Here is an 18,944-nt window from a genome sequence, read left to right on the forward strand (position 1 = left end):
CACTAACGGTGCGGTTGGATCGCACTGCCTACCAATACTAATTATTAGCAAACCTTGCGATCTATTGGTAGCGCTTTGCGAAAAACACGTTTTCGCATTCGATATACCTGCCCTGTATACCGTCCTTCAGTTGGGCAATCCGCCTCGTCAGACAGCAACTGAGCACAATGAATAATGAACAGTGTATCTACGTTACAACATCACACACTATACACCTTTTCTGCGCAGAAAATCAAAAGTTCCCAACAACAGTAATAATATCTCAGAGGCTTTCACAAGTGATTATACTATGCATGTATAATAACTATCAAAACGATTGTTTAACCACGTGGCAAGTCTACCGGAAGTTCGCGTACGCACAGCAGGAAATACACATACGCTAAGCAATGCAATACAGTTAAAACGCACGACAGAAAAAAAAAACAGTTTTCTCTTTTGTCCCTAGGTTCTAGTTAGCGTGCCCTAGATAATGCAAAACGGACATTCGGTTTCACAACACAGAGTAAAATTCAGGTTTTGAACACCATGCGTTCTTACCCGTTTATGACGCGTCTCCACCCTTTGTTGAGGAACCGAAATTCGTTGGTCTTGTGTATCATCGGCAACGAAACCTCCAAAGCTCACGAGCCCCCAAATTGTTATGTGCGTATTGTCGCTAACCAATAACGATTGTCGAACCTCGAGTTGTGTTTTCAAAGCACAAAGATTTATTCGCAAATAGTAGAATAAATATGCTCAAGCGAAGTAATAGTAAATACAGCCGTTACTTATTGCAGGCGCTCTGGATCAAGTGCAGTCATTCAATCCTGAAGTCTGGGGACAAGATGTCTGCATGCTGGATCACAAGCTGCTGCTTATATACACAATCAAATACAGTAATACAATGAAGATGGTATAGCTTGCATCTATTGGTACAGGTCTCAGGAATGTCCAAGGGGTTGTCAATCATTGGCTGGTTCATCCTAAGGAATCCAAAGGAGGGGGTCACCTCTCCAGGGGGTATGCTCTGCTCTTCCCACCAAGATTCCTTAGTCTTAAGTAGATCATAATTCCCTATCATTCATAACTTGCGTATGCACTCTGCGATTCCCTCGCAGAGTGAACCAAACAGTAGGATATGTAACAAGGTTCATTATGATACCACTCATGATGTTATTCCTTCAACCCGTTCCGTGTATTTCACTAATATGCATGTAACTCTGATATAACATATAAATACTACTATATTTAGACATAACTATGTGTTGCAACTACCATTAATGTGTACTATTTTATAAGTATGCGTGTTTGTGCGAATGTATGGTAAAAGACCAATTACCGTTGCTGCCACGTGTAGTGGATGCGTATGCCCTTTCACGCCGTAGCGTGCCCTTGTACGTCATAGCGTACCGTACGCATCTTTTCAGACAAAGACAACCAAGTTTGCTAGACTTTAATTGAAATGACTTTATCCAATTAGCTGACTTCGACAATAGTGAAGATATCATACTCTTGCAAAGCGCAGACCGCAGACATAGCTTTTGAAAAGGAGTATGGTACCTCAGAGAGTCTGTAGGGGGAAGAGACAGGAGGAAGTGTCTCACCTCGAAGAATTCAAAGAGCAGAGCACAGAAGGAGGAAAACTTTGTTGAATATCATTTAGAGAGGCTCAATTATTTCTAATATGAAGGTCATGTGTTAATCTTTTGTTCACAGGTACAGTTGTCATAGGATCAAATAGTAATTGCATATATTGGTTTAAATTGCGGTTCCAAATACATACACATACCACAAGAATGTAGCGGTTTAAATGGCTACCAGTCCTCTCTTTATTATATATTCGTTTTGTTTTAAATCCCAAGAACAGGTATCTTCTGCCCATATGGCTGCTAAATAGGTAATCAGTCAGCAGCTTGTAAACACTCCTCCCATTTGTTCTTCCTGCACTTATTTGACTTTGTGTCTCACAGAAGGGGAAACGGGACATGGTGTACACGACTTCTTTTCTAAAAGGATTATTGAAAATAGATGCAGTGCCAGCTGGTCCGCTATTTGTCCATCGTTCATTTGAAAACACTTAAGATTTTCTTAAAAGGCATCAATGATCTCATAACTGTGTTTCTTATAGCATTTAACTGACTGAATGTAATAGAGCCTAGATGTAGAAGAGAATGCCCGTCTGCATTCCTCTGACCAACTTTGAATAAAAAGGCATCATCTGATGCATTTCTGTTAAAGCTCTTTGATATTACCTGCCTCTATAAAACTCATAGCATCGTCAAAGCAGTTATATCCTCACGAGCAGGGGCCCTCCTGGCTCCAGCCCTTTTGTAAAGGTTTTTTTTTTTTTTAAACTATTTGTAAGTTTTAAGAATGATATAAAGAAAACAAGCGGGCATGGCAATACAGAAATTGTAAAGATTTTTTTTGTTCCAAGTCTGTGGTGGGCAACAGGCCCACCTAGCCTTTACCAGCAGGCAACCTCCAATCTGAGTGAGGCAGAGTGTAGGGAGCCAACTTCCGTCTCACATGACCTTCTCTGCACACTGAGGTCACGTAGCATACCCGGAGGGAGAGCGTGGTGCACTTCCTCCTTTGTGCGGCCCTTTTGAAGGCTGGAGGGCCTCCACCTAAGGGAACTTGTCCTTCACTGTTCCAAGTGGTGTCTTCTGCCATTGTTTGTACTTTTGCTCCGGTATTCTGTTTGTGTATTGCCGACTGTATGGCGCTGAGGAATCTGTGGTGCCTCATAAATAAATGATGATTGGGTAGGCTGCTCTTACCATGTCACTTACATTATTGTAGAGATGTTTAAATTACATGCAGTCTAGCGGCAGGTTATATAAATGTTTAATGTTCTGTATATCTAAAACAGCCTTTGCATAGTGATTTGCTCAAATTAAACACAAAACTCTGTCCAATTCATTCAGGACTGGTGTAAAATTCTGTTGGCCAAAGCCTGTAATCCAGTCATTGTTAGTCATATTTCCATACTCATGTGTAGCTCAGTTTTCAGGCACCTTACTTCCCTATTTAATCTTAGGATGATAAAATAAGGCAGACTAAATGCTGACGGTTTGAGTTTAAATCATCATGCGAGGCGACAGTTCGGATTTTCTTGTCACCCCCACATCTAGTGTCTGTTCACTACATTCATATACTAGTCAGGATACTAGGATGGTTTCAATTCATGCTCTAACTTTAGCTTAATAAATAACTTTAATGAAGTTTAGTGGGCTTCCACAAGGCCATTTTTCTTAGCAATCATGATTTTTTAATAGGCCTACATGTGACCAAAACGTCTAAAGAAAAGGAATAACATAGTAGACATGCATACACAGTGATTCTGAATCAATAAGACATCTAGCAGACAAAAAACTCATTTTGACATCAGCCAGAATTGCAGTCTCCTGTGCACGTGGCAGGAAATAAGAAAATCCTTAAATGATATGAAGGATCATGCACATTTTGGCTCTCTTTCCTTGTGGTTAGTACTGCATGTGTGTATGGACGCATTAATGGGAAGTTGGAGTACCAGATCTAAATTATAATTGGCTGTATTGAGTCTTATAGCCAATTTTTTTTTAAAAAAAGGTATGAGAGATTTTATTTTTGTAACATTGAGTAGTAGCATGTATAGAGGGCATAGAATATATTGGTTTTCTTTGTACAACAGTGCCATTTTAGAACCTGTTCACTTCAGGGGCGGATCTAGGAAATGACTATACCCGGAGCGATGTAGGCCCCGCCCCCTTTCCGACTTCTAAGGCTGCCGGCGGCTGCACAGTATGTGCAGGTCCGTTCAGCAGTGACAGTGTGCTGTCCCGCTGCTCTGATTGTGTTTAAAACACAATCAGAGCAGCCGGGCAGCACACTGTCACTGTCGGCAGCAAGCCCCCCCCCCCCCCCCCCCTGGATCCGCCACTGGTTCACTTTTATATTCTGCATGCATGGAAAATGCACTAAACTCAAACCATGAATTTTTCCCCATGTACATTTGACAAATATTCATGCAGATTTTGTGCATACTTGAGGTTATGTGGATTATGACTAGCCTCTAAAATCTGCTGTAATATCACCAGATCCAATTTTTGTCTTAGTTTTTTTATGCAACGTACATAAAAATCTTGCATTTTTTTTTTACAAACAAACACTTACCATATATAACCTATGACCACACTCCTGGATACAAGCCACCTGTCTGGTGTGTGTGTGTGTGTGTGTGTGTGTGTATTACATATACATACACACACACACACACACACATATATCCCTATCTGCAGAGGATGTTGCCTGGGTGCTCAGATTGTGTTTAAAACACAAACAGAGCGGCCTGGGCGGATTCTATGTCTGCCTCTCAGTAGACGGGGACATGTATATAGTGTGTGGTTGCAGGCAGCCTGCTGGGGGACGGGGTCGATTGCCTCAATCTTCCCCCTGTTGATCTGTAACTATAAAACTATATAAGTGTGTAAGATTCTTTTGGACTGTAACCCAATGTATGACCACATTGGAAATGTGTATTGCATATCATATATACCATATATCAGATTGTATGACCCTAGATAACCCACATGGGTAATTAGCAAGATTCCGAATTGCACAAAATTGGCAAAATGCTTATACTCATCCCTCCCCAACAACACATTGCAGAAGTCCCAGCATTAGTTCCCCAAACACTGCCTCTTGTGTAAATGAACAGCATATCCCTGCAAAACAGCAGGTATATACAGTGCTCATGAACCCACTGGTGATGGATGCGATATTTCCAGTTAAAAAAATAAAATAAAATACCTAGCATCCAGAAAATGTACAAATTAAAACTCTGGCTAAAAAAAAATAATTTCAAATTAGGCAAAAAACAATAAGCAGTTGACAGAGACAGAGCTACACAATAAAAAGAACATTTTATTGTTATAAAAAAAAGCTTATTCATACAAAAATAAGTTGACAAAATGCTAAATTAATTTTTCAAATATAGCATCTCATGGCAATAATAGTACAGCAACTTCAAAATAAATATGAAACTCTGCAATAAGTTCAGAGGTCTACTTCAGCTTTGTAACACAGCTCTAACTTAACTTATATGCTATAATCAGTAACTGGCTTATAGGCATGTCATTTATCTCTAACAGTATAAACTGAAAGTTTCATTGTGGAGTTTAACTTTCATATGCAAAAATCAGATCTATAATTTCTACGTCCACAGAACAGAACCAGTATAGCACTGTCCATAACAAATAAAGCAGTCATCTTGGAATATCAGTCCCCTAAGTAAATCCAGAAACTATGACAAGATAGTCAAGATGTTCCCAGCAAGAGTCTATTTTTTATTTGTATTAATATATTTTACACATTTCAGGAAACAGTTTCTTTCAAAGAAGCTGTAAACTAACATCTACACACTTTCCTACAGATGTATAGTAGATTTGAAACAGCATCATATAACTGATCAGTTTTATAATACAGTTGCTGTCAAACAAGGTAATAGCACCTCTAACTAAAGTCTATGGACAGGATTGAGTGGGGGTCATCACTAGAGCCAAGAATTGAAGACCATAATTCCCACCCACATACACACGTATTTGCAGCCCAGCACAATGCAAGTTTATATTTTCTGCATTATTTTGACTGATTGAGACACACATTTTGATAGGCTTCTATTAAAATAGAACATGCCTGCACAGATACATTAACAAATGCATATATTTACATGTGCATTTTAGAGCCGTTCATTTGCAATCAACTTGTGTGTTTCTGCCTTAAATACAACGTCAAACTGGTGCCTAGAACGCTGCAGCTTTCTACCCATAAAAAAAAGGGCATTATTCCAAAGGGATTAACGCTCCCTTTGTGGCATTACACTGAATGTGGTGTTCAGCTGTCAGTGCACTGCACACAACTGTAGCATTCATGATTGGGCAACAGTATACCACCTTAAATGTAAGCTCACCCTACGGGAGCATGGCATACTATTTTAAAATTCCACAAACGTGAAAATGAGATGAAAACATCAAATGACTGCCCCTTCAAAATTCAATGCATTTGGGTTTATGGTCAAAAACAAAATTATGTTACATGTATTCCCTTTAAAATCCTATAAATAATATTTGAAAAATATTCCTCTATCGGTGATTTTTGTTTTTAATTATTTTTTTTATTGCTTTTAAGGAATGAGAGAGAAGTAACTAAAATGGTCAGTAATAAAAATTAAATATTTACAGTAAAACATAATTTTCAGCCAATTAGCATTTTCAATGTTTCTCCCCTTAGTGAAAAAGACTTCACGTTTAGGTAGCCATGCACAGTACAGTTTGCATATAAGACTTGTTAAACAAGCAATAAAACAAAGAGAAAAATAGAACTTTCTCTCCTCCTAGCGTCAGAGCTCAACACAAACCTACGTTCAATTTGGCCGTACATGTGAGCAGTAAAATGAGATTGATGCAGCCATTTAGCGCTTGGACCTAATGTCTCCATCCTACGCGGACCAATTAGTGAGGACAGAAGATCACTGCACACATAGAAGATACCAAACATCATTCAGCTGCATTTTCTGACAGTTCAGACTGACATCTGATCGATCATAGACAAATGCTGATTAGACTAGGAGTTTGTATTGGACCCATATATGCAGAGACTACTAAATTGGTCTAAAACGATCAAACTAGTGCCCATATCTCTGTATATGGGTATCTTAAGCACCCAAGAGTATGTAGCTACCTACACATGATTAGTGCTGAAAAAAATTTGACACATTTTGTGGGTCCGTGCTCTAAGAAATTTTAGAAGGCATGGAAAAGCAAAGCACAAGTCACTTTTCAATTATACATAATACTTTTAGTAAAGTTTCCTGTAAATAATATTTAGCGCCAAATTGTAAGGTGTATTACTACACTATTTGTAAAGTCCCCTAGACAGAATATTTAGTTCAAAATATTACATAAGTTTTCCTATTTCCAATATTTTATGTATAAAACATTCCATTGGTTATTTTCTCTACATAAATAATATTAAAAATGAGTTTTCCCACATAAAATATAGCAGCAATGATAAATAATGTGAATAAAAAGCCGTAAAATAAAAAAATAATAATGAAAAAGTCTATGTCAAAGCAGTAAACATAATAAATGAGCACAGTGCTATTAGCTAGTGGTGGCCCCTGACTGTAGAGCACAAAGGGACAGAATATGAAGTAGAATATTAAAAGATAATAGAGTGTAAATTAGACTATATAGGTTGGAACTCCAGCTTCCGGACTTTGATTTATAAAAGTACTTTGAAGCCAAATGATAACGCTGCTCCAAGGGAGAGACCCAATGCTAGGAAGAAGGTCATGAGGGCACCTGTTGTTTCACGCTCATGCGGCAATACTTTCCTAGAAAGGAGAGACGTAATTAGTAGAATATTTAATACACATGGCTATTTACACAAAGGAAGCAGTATACAGAGAAATATCGTATCCCTTGTGTTTATTTTACTACTCACTTGGGCGCCAAGCACATGGGTAGGGATACGAAGTAGCCATTACTGACAGAGAAGAGGATCATGAAGAGGATGAACCAGACATCATTGTAGAAGAAGGAGGTGAGGTAGTGGCGTTCATCAATGTTACACAACATGAAGAGAGGTACGAAAAGAAAGCGGGCAGCGGCCATTAAAGGTAGGTACTTACAGTCAGGACCAGGCTATGGAGAGGAGAGAATGCAGTCAAACATACAGTTCAGAACAGTTTACACCAGCAAGTATTTGGTACAATACCAGCCCTGTACATGTTTACTCTAAACTGTAATAACTCAGTTACATTTTTTCCTACTGGAACCAAAATATATTAATCTCCCTTCCAGCAAATAACTTTTATTCAGGAACTATATTCTAGCTTGTCCCTTCTCTGGCCTTACACATGGGTGTTTGTAGACCCATCACAAAAGGAGCTCTTTTACTGCAGTGACATAAGAAACTTGAACAACTGCGTATGAATGGGATAAGAGTCCATATTACTAATACTCCGTGGCCTAGAGGTAAGAAAGGGGTAAACAGAAAGCGGAGTGATGCAAATCAAAGCAGGACAGTAAAAGAGCTTGTATAAGGCCACTCTTATGTCTAGGCGTATTATTGCCTTCTCAATTATAAACTCCTTCAAGGAATACTTTCAAAAAGTGGGTGATGTCTGTACCTTGAATACAAATGCATGCATCAGGTGAGCGCAAACGGCTTTTCTTAACAACACACACAGAACATAAAATAAGAGAATAAAAATCAGGAGACCAGAAGAAAAAAGTGGCAACGTTAAACACTTACCCACAATGTTTTCGAAGTAATGCTACGACCAATCCAATCCATAATATTAAAAATCAAGAAGCAGCAGACAGGAGTGAAAAACTTACCTAAAATAGAAAGATACAGTGAACTAATGATAAAGATAAAACGTAAGCGATAAATGATATAACACTTATCAAGAGGATGGAGTAAGAAGAGAGACAAGATATAGGATAACAAATTCAAACTCACGCCAGCCTTCACTTTCCACACTGCTGGTAACTTTTGCTGTGATTGCAGGAAACACTGCAAGCGTTGCACTAAATGTGAGCACAATTGTTAGTGCCATCACCCATATCTGGACAAGAAAATGGAAAATTTGAGCCAATTTTATTAACAACGATTAACCATTTTACCATGTGATTATGAAAAACAGCCTACTTGCAGAGATGTGTCCAAGCCACAAATTAATACACATGTCTAGAAATGCTTTAGGGTAGGGCTGTCCCTCTGGAATCCATTGTGACCCTCTCCTGCACTAACAAGGTCTACAGAATTGTCTTTAAATTTGCAATTGCTTGCAGCAAACACAAATTACCTGGAGAACCTGTGCTAGATCAGTCATTATTTTAGCTGTAAAGAGTTTTGGATAGTAAAGTTAAATACAAAGAGACATTATTTTCTACAGAACATAATTAGTGCAATAAACTCTACTCCCTACATATGCAGTCCTCTCCATGTGAATATTTGGAGAGCAGTGCTTTAGGGGAACAGTAGTGTTTTAGAAGGTAAAGCGTTGTAGCAAGAATACTCTACAGGTCTCATTCATGAAAGAATTTAGGTAAAAATGTTTGTGCTTAAGTAACAGTACAAAATAAAAACCATGAACGAAAGTAATCATATCACCAGGAGCAGGAATGCACTACTTAGTAGAAAGTTACCTTTAATGCTAAGACTATGGATATTATATTGAGAAATCCATCTCAACAGGTTGCAAAAAATAGCTTGGAGTATCAGGAGGGGGTGGCTTCAATGACTACAAGCTGCCAATCTGCAATTGCTATTGATTCGCCCTGAAACACATCTTGAGTCCATATACCACTCGAGGGACTGAACAGTCTCCAGTGACAGACCGTCCAAATACCGAGCTGCCTGCCTCCTTAGACAAAAAGGTGTTCTGAGTCTTCAGGTTGACAAGAATTCGATAAGAACCATCCTTCTTTGGAACAAGGAGGAAGTTCAAGTAAAATTCAGACCTCTGTTGTTCCACACAAATGACTTCTGTTCTAATCAACACTTTGACTAGGCCTTGTAAATCTTCCTTGTGCGACAGATCCCTAGAAAATCTGGATAGGAAGAAACAGGTAAATTTCAAAGGAAATTTGGTAACCTCAGCTTACCACGTCTAGGACGCAATAATCTGGCCAAATGCTGAGAAAGCAGAGAAACCTGTCCCTCATTGGACCCAGTCTGGAATAGTCATGCTGATAGAGCTGCAACAAAATGTCTACCGCTTTAGCGACCAAAATATAGGAGTATCCAGGAAGACCAAATCTGGTCCACTGAAGCCCAAAGTCGTAACTCCCAGGTGAGGCCAACCACTCTTGTTTAGTCCACCATATGTACAGAGGACACCCACCACCAAGAAGGCCAGCTAAATAGCCTCCATACACCTTTATGTGGCACTCAGAGAACAAAGAGGGAGTCTGAGGGATGGAACTCCAAAGTTCTGAAAACGATAGTACCACAAGATGAATCACTGATGGTCCTCTCACATAGGGAAGTGTCCTTGATATCCAGAGAAACCAGAAATTACCTTCATCTTTTAGTCTGGATCACAGAGCAGAGAAGCCCCATCTTGAACTACTCCTGTAGAACAAATTTGTTAAGAGCTTTTAGATCAAAATAGTATGAACTGTATCATCCCTCTTAAACAGGATTAATGAATGCATCCCACAACCTCTGAATGAGCTTTTCTGGGTTCAGGGATTCCAAGCTAGGGAAATACATTCAGTCTTTCAAAGAGAGACCAGAAGTTGCTTAAGAGAAAGCGAGCACTCGAGGCTCAGCTAATCAGGAAAACTTGGAAGATTTGGAGTTGCATATTTGGAAGTCCAAAAGGGTTTTTTGTTTGACTGTGCGAACCCAGAGGAGTTGGCCTGGAACTTCAAAGGCAGTCGCAGGACTGCAATACTCGAGAAACAAAATGAACTATTACACAGAATATTAACAAATTTATGACTGTTCTAGGGAACAAACGTAAGCTTTCCACCCATGAAGTCTTTTATGGTCTTCTACCTCCAGGCCCTTTCTGGGCCTAAGCTGGAATTCCAACAGGGACTTTGTTGTCCACTGTCTAGGAATTTAACCAAACCGGGGCAGAACAAGGCAAACAAAGGGAGCCAGATTATCCTGCAAGCAGCCCATCATTTTGTACAGCACAACAGAGAACCACCAGGGTAGGGGTTGGGTTTCTCTGAATACATGGGTTCCATAGACTCTGACATATCAGCACAGAAAACAAACAGGAAAAAGAAGCAAAAGTCTGGCCCCTACATTACCAGTAGGCTAAGTTACCAAGGAAAGAGTGAGCAGATAAAGAGAGGGTTGGGGAGGACTTCTCCGAGATGGAGGTGGTCAGAGTATGAATCAGTTGATGCTACTGTGTCCTTAGCTGAAGTGTAGCAGACTGTGAAGGACAACCAGCCACGAAGGCCACTGGTGTCACCATTATTTTGTAGCGCTGCATTTTAGAGTGAACAGCTGCTAAAGATACAATGCTTCAGAGATGCTTGCAATGATCTCCATGCCATCAGTGAATCCATTTGTTCTATTCAGGGCATTATAAAAAAAAAAATAAAAAAAAAAAAATACAAAAAAAATACCTACAACAAAATACAAACACCAAACAGGAGAAGAGCAGAGGTTTATAAGAAAGGAGAGCGTACATTGCCCTGTCTTCTAGGTAGAATATAGCCCACCCTCTATGTCCCCTACTACAGACTGAGAAATGTCATTTTTTCCCCCCAACATTGTGTTTAACTAACAATATTTTCAGCCTATGCATTAGAGTTGATAGAAATGATGGGGGTCCCAAGGAAGGTAAATTCTGCTAGTCAGGAGTGGAAGGGTCTGTGTAAAAAAAAGAGGATTTATGTACTTACGTTAAATCCGTTTCTCTGATTCCATCTGGGGGACACTGCTTACCATGGGTTGTGGTGGGGAGCTCAGGGAGTTGGCACCTAACTAGTTAACTTTTAGTACTGCCGACAGACCCCTCCCCTACAATCCCCCTGCCCCTTCCTGTCCAGTTAATTGAAAAGCCCAAGGAAAAGGCCAGTCAAACAAGAGCACACAGAAGAAAAGCAGAAGGGAGGGATCGCAGTGTCCCCCAGACGGAATCAGAGAAACGGATTTAACGTAAGTACATAAATCCTCTTTTCTCTTTCATCCAGTCTGGGGGACACTGCTTACCATGGGGACGTTCTAAAGCAGCCCCTAAGGGTGGGACTACTCTGAAAACCCCGCTCGTAAAGCACTACGAGCGAAATTTGCATCCGCAGAGGCATATACATTAAACTGGTAAAATTTGGTAAAGGTGTGGACAGAGGACCAGGTGGCTGCCCTGCAAAGTTGATCTGCAGAAGCCCCATGATGCCCCCACTGATCTGGTGGAATGGGCCGTAAGTCTCTCTGGCACCGGACGGTGAGACCTTATGTAAGCTTGCCTAATGGTAGCCGTAATCCATCTTGCAATGGACTGTTTAGAGGCTGGCCAGCCTCTCTTATTGGCATCATACAGAACAAACAAGGAATCAGTATGCCTCACTTGAGAAGTTCTCTTCACAAAAATGCGGAGAGCCCTAACCACGTCTAACTTTTCCATAGCCTCTGAGTCCGAAGAGGAAGAAAAGATAGGAACTACAATTTCTTGGTTCATGTGGAAAGCCGAAACTACCTTAGGAACAAAGGAAGGGAGGGTTCTTAACACTGCTCTGTCTTCGTGGAAAACTAGGTATGGTTCCCTGCAAGACAGAGCACCTAATTCTGAAACCCTATGTGCAGATGCAATAGCCAGAAGAAAGATAACCTTCCAGGTTAACCATTTCAAATCAGTCACAAGTAATGGCTCAAAGGGAGGCCCTTTAAGCATGTTCAGCACCAGGTTAAGATCCCACGGTGCTGTAGGCGCTACATAGGGAGGCTGAATATGTAAGACTCCCTGGAGGAAAGTCCTAATGTCTGGCAAATCCGCTAATTTCAGGTGAAAAAAGACAGAAAGTGCCGAAACCTGAACCTTTGGTGAACCTAAGCGCAGCCCAGCTTCAAGGCCATCCTGAAGAAAGGCCAATAAACGATGGAGACGAAATGAGGATGTGTGACATGACCTATTCTCACACCATCTGATATACACTTTCCAAATACGGTGATAGATACGAGCCGAGACTGGCTTTCTGGCTCGCATCATGGTGTTCACCACGCTGGAGGAAAATCCTCTAGCCCTCCAGAGGCTGGCTTCAACAGCCATGCCGTTAAATTGAGCTGAGGTAAATTCTGGTAACGGAAGGGACCTTGCATAAGGGGGTCGTCTCGGGATGGAAGACGAACCCCCGGTCCTTCTGCCATTGAGAGTATGTCCGCGTACCAGACTCGGCGAGGCCATGAGGGAGCAATCAGAATTACTGGCAGACCTCCTTGTTTTACTCTTTTGAGCACCCGAGGGAGCATGGGAATCGGAGGGAAAAGATATCCCAACTTGAAGTCCCATGACATCGACATTACGTCCACTGCCTCTGCCAAGGGGTCTCTTGCCCTTGCGCAGAACCTTAAAACCTTTCTGTTGTGTCTGGAGGCCATGAGATCTATATCCGGAAGACCCCACTTCTGAGTCAGAGACCGGAACACTTCCGGATGGAGTGACCACTCCCCTGGCATCATCTGATGTCGACTTAGAAAGTCGCCTCCCAATTTTTTATTCCTGGAATGAATACTGCCGATATTACAGGAACATATTGTTCTGCCCAAATCAAGATTCGAGCTGCAATTTTCATTGCAGCTACACTCTTGGTTTCTCCCTGTCTGTTGACATATGCCACAGCCGTGGCATTGTCGGACTGAACCCTGACAGGATGGCCCTGGAGGAGTGCCAGGAGAATAGCCTTCAATTCCAGAACGTTTATCGATAGGGTTGATTTCTGAACCGACCAAAGGCCCTGGAGCCGGAGGTGTAAGATTACCGCCCCCCAACCCTTCAGGCTGGCGTCTGTCGTGGCTATGATACATGACCATGGAGCGAAGGACCTGCCCACCGACATGTGATCCTGAATCAGCCACCACTGGAGCGACTCTCTCGTCCTTTGGGATAGAGAGATCTTCTGATGGTCTAAGCGTAGGTGGGATCCTGACCATTTCTTCAACAGATCCCACTGAAAATATCGAGAATGAGCTCGACCAAAGGGAATGGTCTCGAAGGAGGCCACCATCTTTCCCAGCAACCGCATGCACGAGTGCATTGAAGGGCTGGGGGAAGATAAGACCTGGGATGTTAAGCTTTGGATTGAACCAATTTTCTCGACCAGCAGGAACACTTTCTGCTGGCTGGTGTCCATGATGAGGCCTAGGAAAACCATGCGTTGACAAGGGACCATCTGAGGTTTCTTTAAATTGATCAGCCATCCGTGGTCCTCGAGTACCGCCAAGGTGAGAGACAAGTGATGACGTAAGCAATTGTCTGAGGAGGACTTGATAAGCAGGTCGTCCAGATAAGGTATGACCTGGACTCCTAGAAGGTGAAGGCGCGCTGCCATCACCGACATGACTTTCGTGAAAACCCTCAGCGCTGTTGAGAGGCCGAAGGGGAGGGCCCGAAACTGATAGTGGGAGGATCCCACTGTGAATCTGAGGAGGGACTGATGGTCCCTCCAAATAGGAACGTGGAGGTATGCGTCTTTTATGTCTATGGACGCCATAAACTGATCTTTCTCTAGTCCGTTTATTACCAACCTCAGGGATTCCATCCGAAATCTGTCCACCCTTAAGTGTACATTGAGGCCTTTTAGGTTTAAGATGGGTCGAAAGGAGCCGTCCGGCTTCTTGACAAGGAACAGGTTTGAATAAAACCCCTGTCTCTTTTGGTAGTCTGGGACCCTGCATATAACTCTTTGGAAAAGAAGAGAGGCAACACAATCCTGTATGGCTTGTCTTCTTGTTGGATCTCGGGGTAGTGGGGTAACAAAGAACCGCTGAGGAGCGGGGCCCAGTAGGTCTATCCTGTACCCCCTTGATATGATGCCCCGAATCCAAGAGTCTTGGGAGGTGGCTGCCCACTGTTCCTGAAACAAAGACAGACGACCCCCCACTGGCGCCCCCTCTAGGAGAGCAGAGTGGACGTCAAGACGCAGGTTTCTCCTGGGTCTTGGAGGTCTGTCGCTTACCTGAAAAAAAGAGGATCTCCCCCTAGAAGAGGAGCCACGGGAATTAGGCTGTCTACTTCTAAAGGGCTGTCCTCTAGACAAGGAGGTCCCCCGAAAGGGCTGACGAAAGGAGCTGACCCGAGGGTTCCGGCTCCTGCCAGAGAAAACGGGCAAGGAAGTGCTTTTGCCCCCGTTGCCTGGGAGATCAAGGTATCTAATTCGGGATCGAACAAACCTGCTGCTGAAAAAGGAATGATTTCAACTGACTTTTTTGATTCCGCATCTCCTTCCCAGGATTTCAGCCATAGTGTTTTTTCTAGCTGAAATGGATGCAGCCTGTATATAGGAGGAGACTGCAGCTGAATTTTGGGCCGCCTCATAAAGGTACCCCGATGTCTCCTTCAAATGTAAGGCCAGGGGGAGTAATTCAGAGTCCTGTAAGGCCTCTGCCAGCTGGTCTGCCCATACTTCCATGGCTCTAGCAACCCAAGCTGAAGCAAATGTGGGTCTAAAGGAAGAACCTGCAGCCGCAAAAATAGATTTCAGTTGGGATTCAACTTTTCGGTCATTGGCATCCGGAAGGGACACTGAGCCGGGAGCTGGAAGTAAGGTGTGTTTTGACAAACGGGCTATGGGAACATCCACTTTTGGAATACTCTCCCAACGAACTACATCCTCCTCCTGCAAGGGATACAAGGAAGAGAATCTTCTGGGGACCAAGAATCTCTTCTCAGGTTGTTTCCATGCTCCTTCTGCAATGTCTTTAAGTTCTTTAGAAGGGGGGAAACGGCTAGCCTTCCTTTTGGCCTTCTTAAAGAGATTTCTGTCTCTAGAGGTAGGATCCTCCGGTTCTGGGAGGTCCAACGCCTGTCTAACAGCAAAAACCAAATCATTAATAAATTGGCTTTTGGAATTTTCATCCTGCTCCAGAGATTGAACCTGGTCAGGATCTGAATAATCTGCCCCCTCGTCTTCAGAACACTCCTCAGAATCTGAAAGGACCATAAGGGGATTTTCAGATCTAGGCCTCTTTCTTTTATTATGCGGGATGTTAGGGGAGTCAAGCAACTGGTTAAGTTTATTCAAACCCCTAACATAAGCTGTAGACCATGCCAGTTCTGTGGGGACAGGGGCTTGGTCTGAAAGAGAAGAGGAAGGTCCTGGTAAAGACATTCCAATAGACCCTGCGGTAACAGGGAGGCCCAGCTGAGTACTATTATTATTAGCCACCGAAGTCGCCATATTAGATAGCAATTGGTTAGATTGTAAAACCATCTGAGCTAGCGAGGAAACCGACTGTGTCAGGGAGGCCACCCAGGCCGGCTCCTCCGTCAGTGGGGCTGAAATCTGCTGGGTATGCGCAGGGGGAGCACCTGCTTCGCAGGCAGAGCAGAGCGCCAAAGGGTCCTTTTGCCCACAAGGTAATTTTACATGACATTTTGGACATGTGAAATATTTTGCCATAGGGCCCTTTCCCTTATCTGTCATTATTATAAAGGAAGGCACACCAAGCACACAGACTAAATTGAAAATCTAGCTGAGTAAAGAGAGAGAGAGCGAGTAATGTTTGCAGAGAAACAGAGTTATGATATAGATTAGTTGATTACTTGTTATTTAAAAGTTGAACTTGTAATGGAAAACACAATAAATATTTAGGCAAGTAGGAGACTATACTGTAAACCTTACTAGCCCAATTTTGTTTTACTCAGAAAACGATATATGTGTGTAATAAAGCCGATACTTAGCCCATAGGCCACAAAGGGGAGAAGTCCAACAACAGTATCCTGTGCCTGCTCCCTCAGCTCTGTTCTCTCTTCCCGGGCTTCTCTTGGTGCCAGAAGACTGGGATAGACCATCTCTCTCTGGAAGGAGGGGGGAACTCTATTCTTTAGCACCCCCCCTTCAGTAATTGCTGTCTCTGCAGCTATTCAGCTCCAAAAAAAAAAAAAGAAAAAGCATGGAGCGTGGCAGAGTAGTGGGACCTCTAGAACAGAGGTCTCCGCAGCGAAAGATACCCGACGCCCCCCTCCTATGTATGAGGGGGGAATCGTGGTATAGCCCCCTTCCTCCTCTCTCCGTAGCGCCGCTGGCAAAAATCCAAGATGGCCACTGGCTTCCTCTGTATCCGATAACCGGCACTCTATGCCTGTAATGGCAGCGCCGGTTATCGGGGAGGCTGGAGGAGTGACAGCGGTCCCGAGACCGCTTGTGACTCCTCAATCAGGCACCAATCTTCCAGTCCCTGTCAGTGAGAACCGCTGGTTCTCATCTGACAGGGGAAATGCCTGCGCTGCCAAGCTGTGAGTGTGTTCTCTATATTAGGACACACTCCAGCGCTGCCACCTGTTAAAAAAAAGAATAAGAATAAAATAAATGAAATAAAATTTAATAAAATTATACTAGCACTAAAAAACACTGCCCAACTCCTGGGCACCTGAAAAAAACTGGACAGGAAGGGGCAGGGGGATTGTAGAGGGGAGGGGTCTGTCGGCAGTACTAAAAGTTAACTAGTTAGGTGCCAACTCCCCGAGCTCCCCACCACAACCCATGGTAAGTAGTGTCCCCCAGACTGGATGAAAGAGAAAAAAATTTTTTGTTTGCTTTGTTTTTTTTAAACATAGAAACAAATAACACCTAAAATAAAAAAAGAAGTGAATATCCTTGTTAGTAGGGCTGAGAGCATTTTAACACTAGACAAGAGGTCTGTTTACTCATGTCAACAAACCATACAATCCCTATGTTACCAGCTTTTATATCTTTGAAACAGCCAAGTACTGTAGATTCGCCATATTACTAAGTAATGCAAGAAACAACATAATAGTCAGTCTCTACTTAATCAGTGCACACCTACCTTCTTTAATACAGTGCAGATAGAAACACTCTTTGTGTCCTCCCCAACATCACCAGTCTCTGCTTCATTTAGTAGAAGCACAGCTTTCTTCTGTCCCACAGGATCACCATTTTCCTCTCCTAAAAAGACATAGTGAATTAACAGTATTGTATAAATGTGCATATAATAGTTTTCTACCGTTGGAACGCTGTTTGTAAGGAGTAATGAATATCCCTGTACCTTGATGTAAGAGTTCAGTCTTTGTCTCCAGCTCATAATTCTTTGAGCTGTTGGTGTTGGATTTAGAAAGATAATACTGTGCAAAATCCTGTATTAAAGAAGTAAAATATAAAGAAATTTAGTAAAACTAAATACTTTATTGTGTTTTCCAAATTAATACAAATCTGGATACAAGACAGAGTAAAAAGCTTTATTAAAAAAAGGGCTCATGAAGTAGGGAGTCCAAGCAAATTTATATACTGGATATAATGGCAATGCAAATATTTTCACATTCATAGTACAGACTGAGTGCTATTATATGTCAAAGTTACATTTCTGGAGAAATAACTTTTCAAAGAATATTTACCAGACGAGAAAGCAGCAGGTAACAAGCAATAGAAATGAAAGTTCCAACACAAGGAGTGATAAAGTAACCCAAGGCTGTGGTTCGATAATGTGCCCCACCTAACAGGGGTCAAAGAAAAAATAAACATGTAAATATGTGGTCAAAAAAAATAATTAATGAATCAGGTCATTTAATAATTAAAACACGGTTTTACAAGAAATGTTTGCACAAGACTGAATCCTGAACATAAGGGACATTACCTGGGTTTAGGTAAAGTGGAATTAAATGTATATGTGTGTGTGTATATATATATATATATATATATATATATATCTCACACACACACAATGTAGAATAGCACACACACCGTCCCTGTTGCTTCATTGTCCTAAAAGTTTTCCTAAATCCATATAAACATTTATAAACAGAGGCGCTTCTGGTCTGTATCTTCCGTACCCCTACAGGGCTTCAGATACTCACTGATCACCAACCGAACACTCTGGAGGTCATTTATCAAGACAAAAACGGCCGATGTGCAGCGCAAATTCAACTTTGGCCTGCCGCATGCTTCCATTTGTGCAAGTGCACATAAGTTAGTGCAGTAGATGAAACAGTTTGTGAAGAAACAGACCACAGTAGTTGGGCTGAGTAACTTAGGCACCCCTACTCAAAGTGCAAAAACTAGAGAACAGTATTTATTGAAAACGAGGAGGAGGAGCACACAGCCATTTTCACTCCGGAGACGTACTTTACTTTTGCACCAGCTCAGATCTGGTGACCTTCACAGGCCCGATTAATTTAGGAAAGTAAGGCAAAAAAAAAAAAAACAACTAATTTTTCTCTGGGACAAACCATGTTACAATGCAAGGGGTGCAAATTAGTTTATTCATTTTCACAT

The 18,944-nt window shown here is 42.0% G+C and overlaps 1 protein-coding gene across 1 annotated transcript; it reads right to left on the reverse strand.

Annotated features, from left to right (window-relative positions):
• Positions 1 to 4,867: 4,867 nt before the first annotated feature.
• On the reverse strand, positions 4,868 to 18,169 carry LOC142129094 (equilibrative nucleoside transporter 2-like; the record flags this gene model as incomplete). Its single annotated transcript, XM_075194362.1, has 7 exons — positions 4,868 to 7,357; positions 7,468 to 7,667; positions 8,281 to 8,366; positions 8,491 to 8,596; positions 17,503 to 17,621; positions 17,722 to 17,809; positions 18,068 to 18,169. Coding segments are annotated over 7 exons (813 nt in total), but the record flags the coding sequence as incomplete, so codon positions are not given.
• Positions 18,170 to 18,944: the final 775 nt, after the last annotated feature.

The sequence above is a fragment of the Mixophyes fleayi genome, unplaced genomic scaffold, assembly GCF_038048845.1.
Source record: "Mixophyes fleayi isolate aMixFle1 unplaced genomic scaffold, aMixFle1.hap1 Scaffold_3122, whole genome shotgun sequence".
Lineage (NCBI taxonomy): Eukaryota > Metazoa > Chordata > Amphibia > Anura > Limnodynastidae > Mixophyes > Mixophyes fleayi.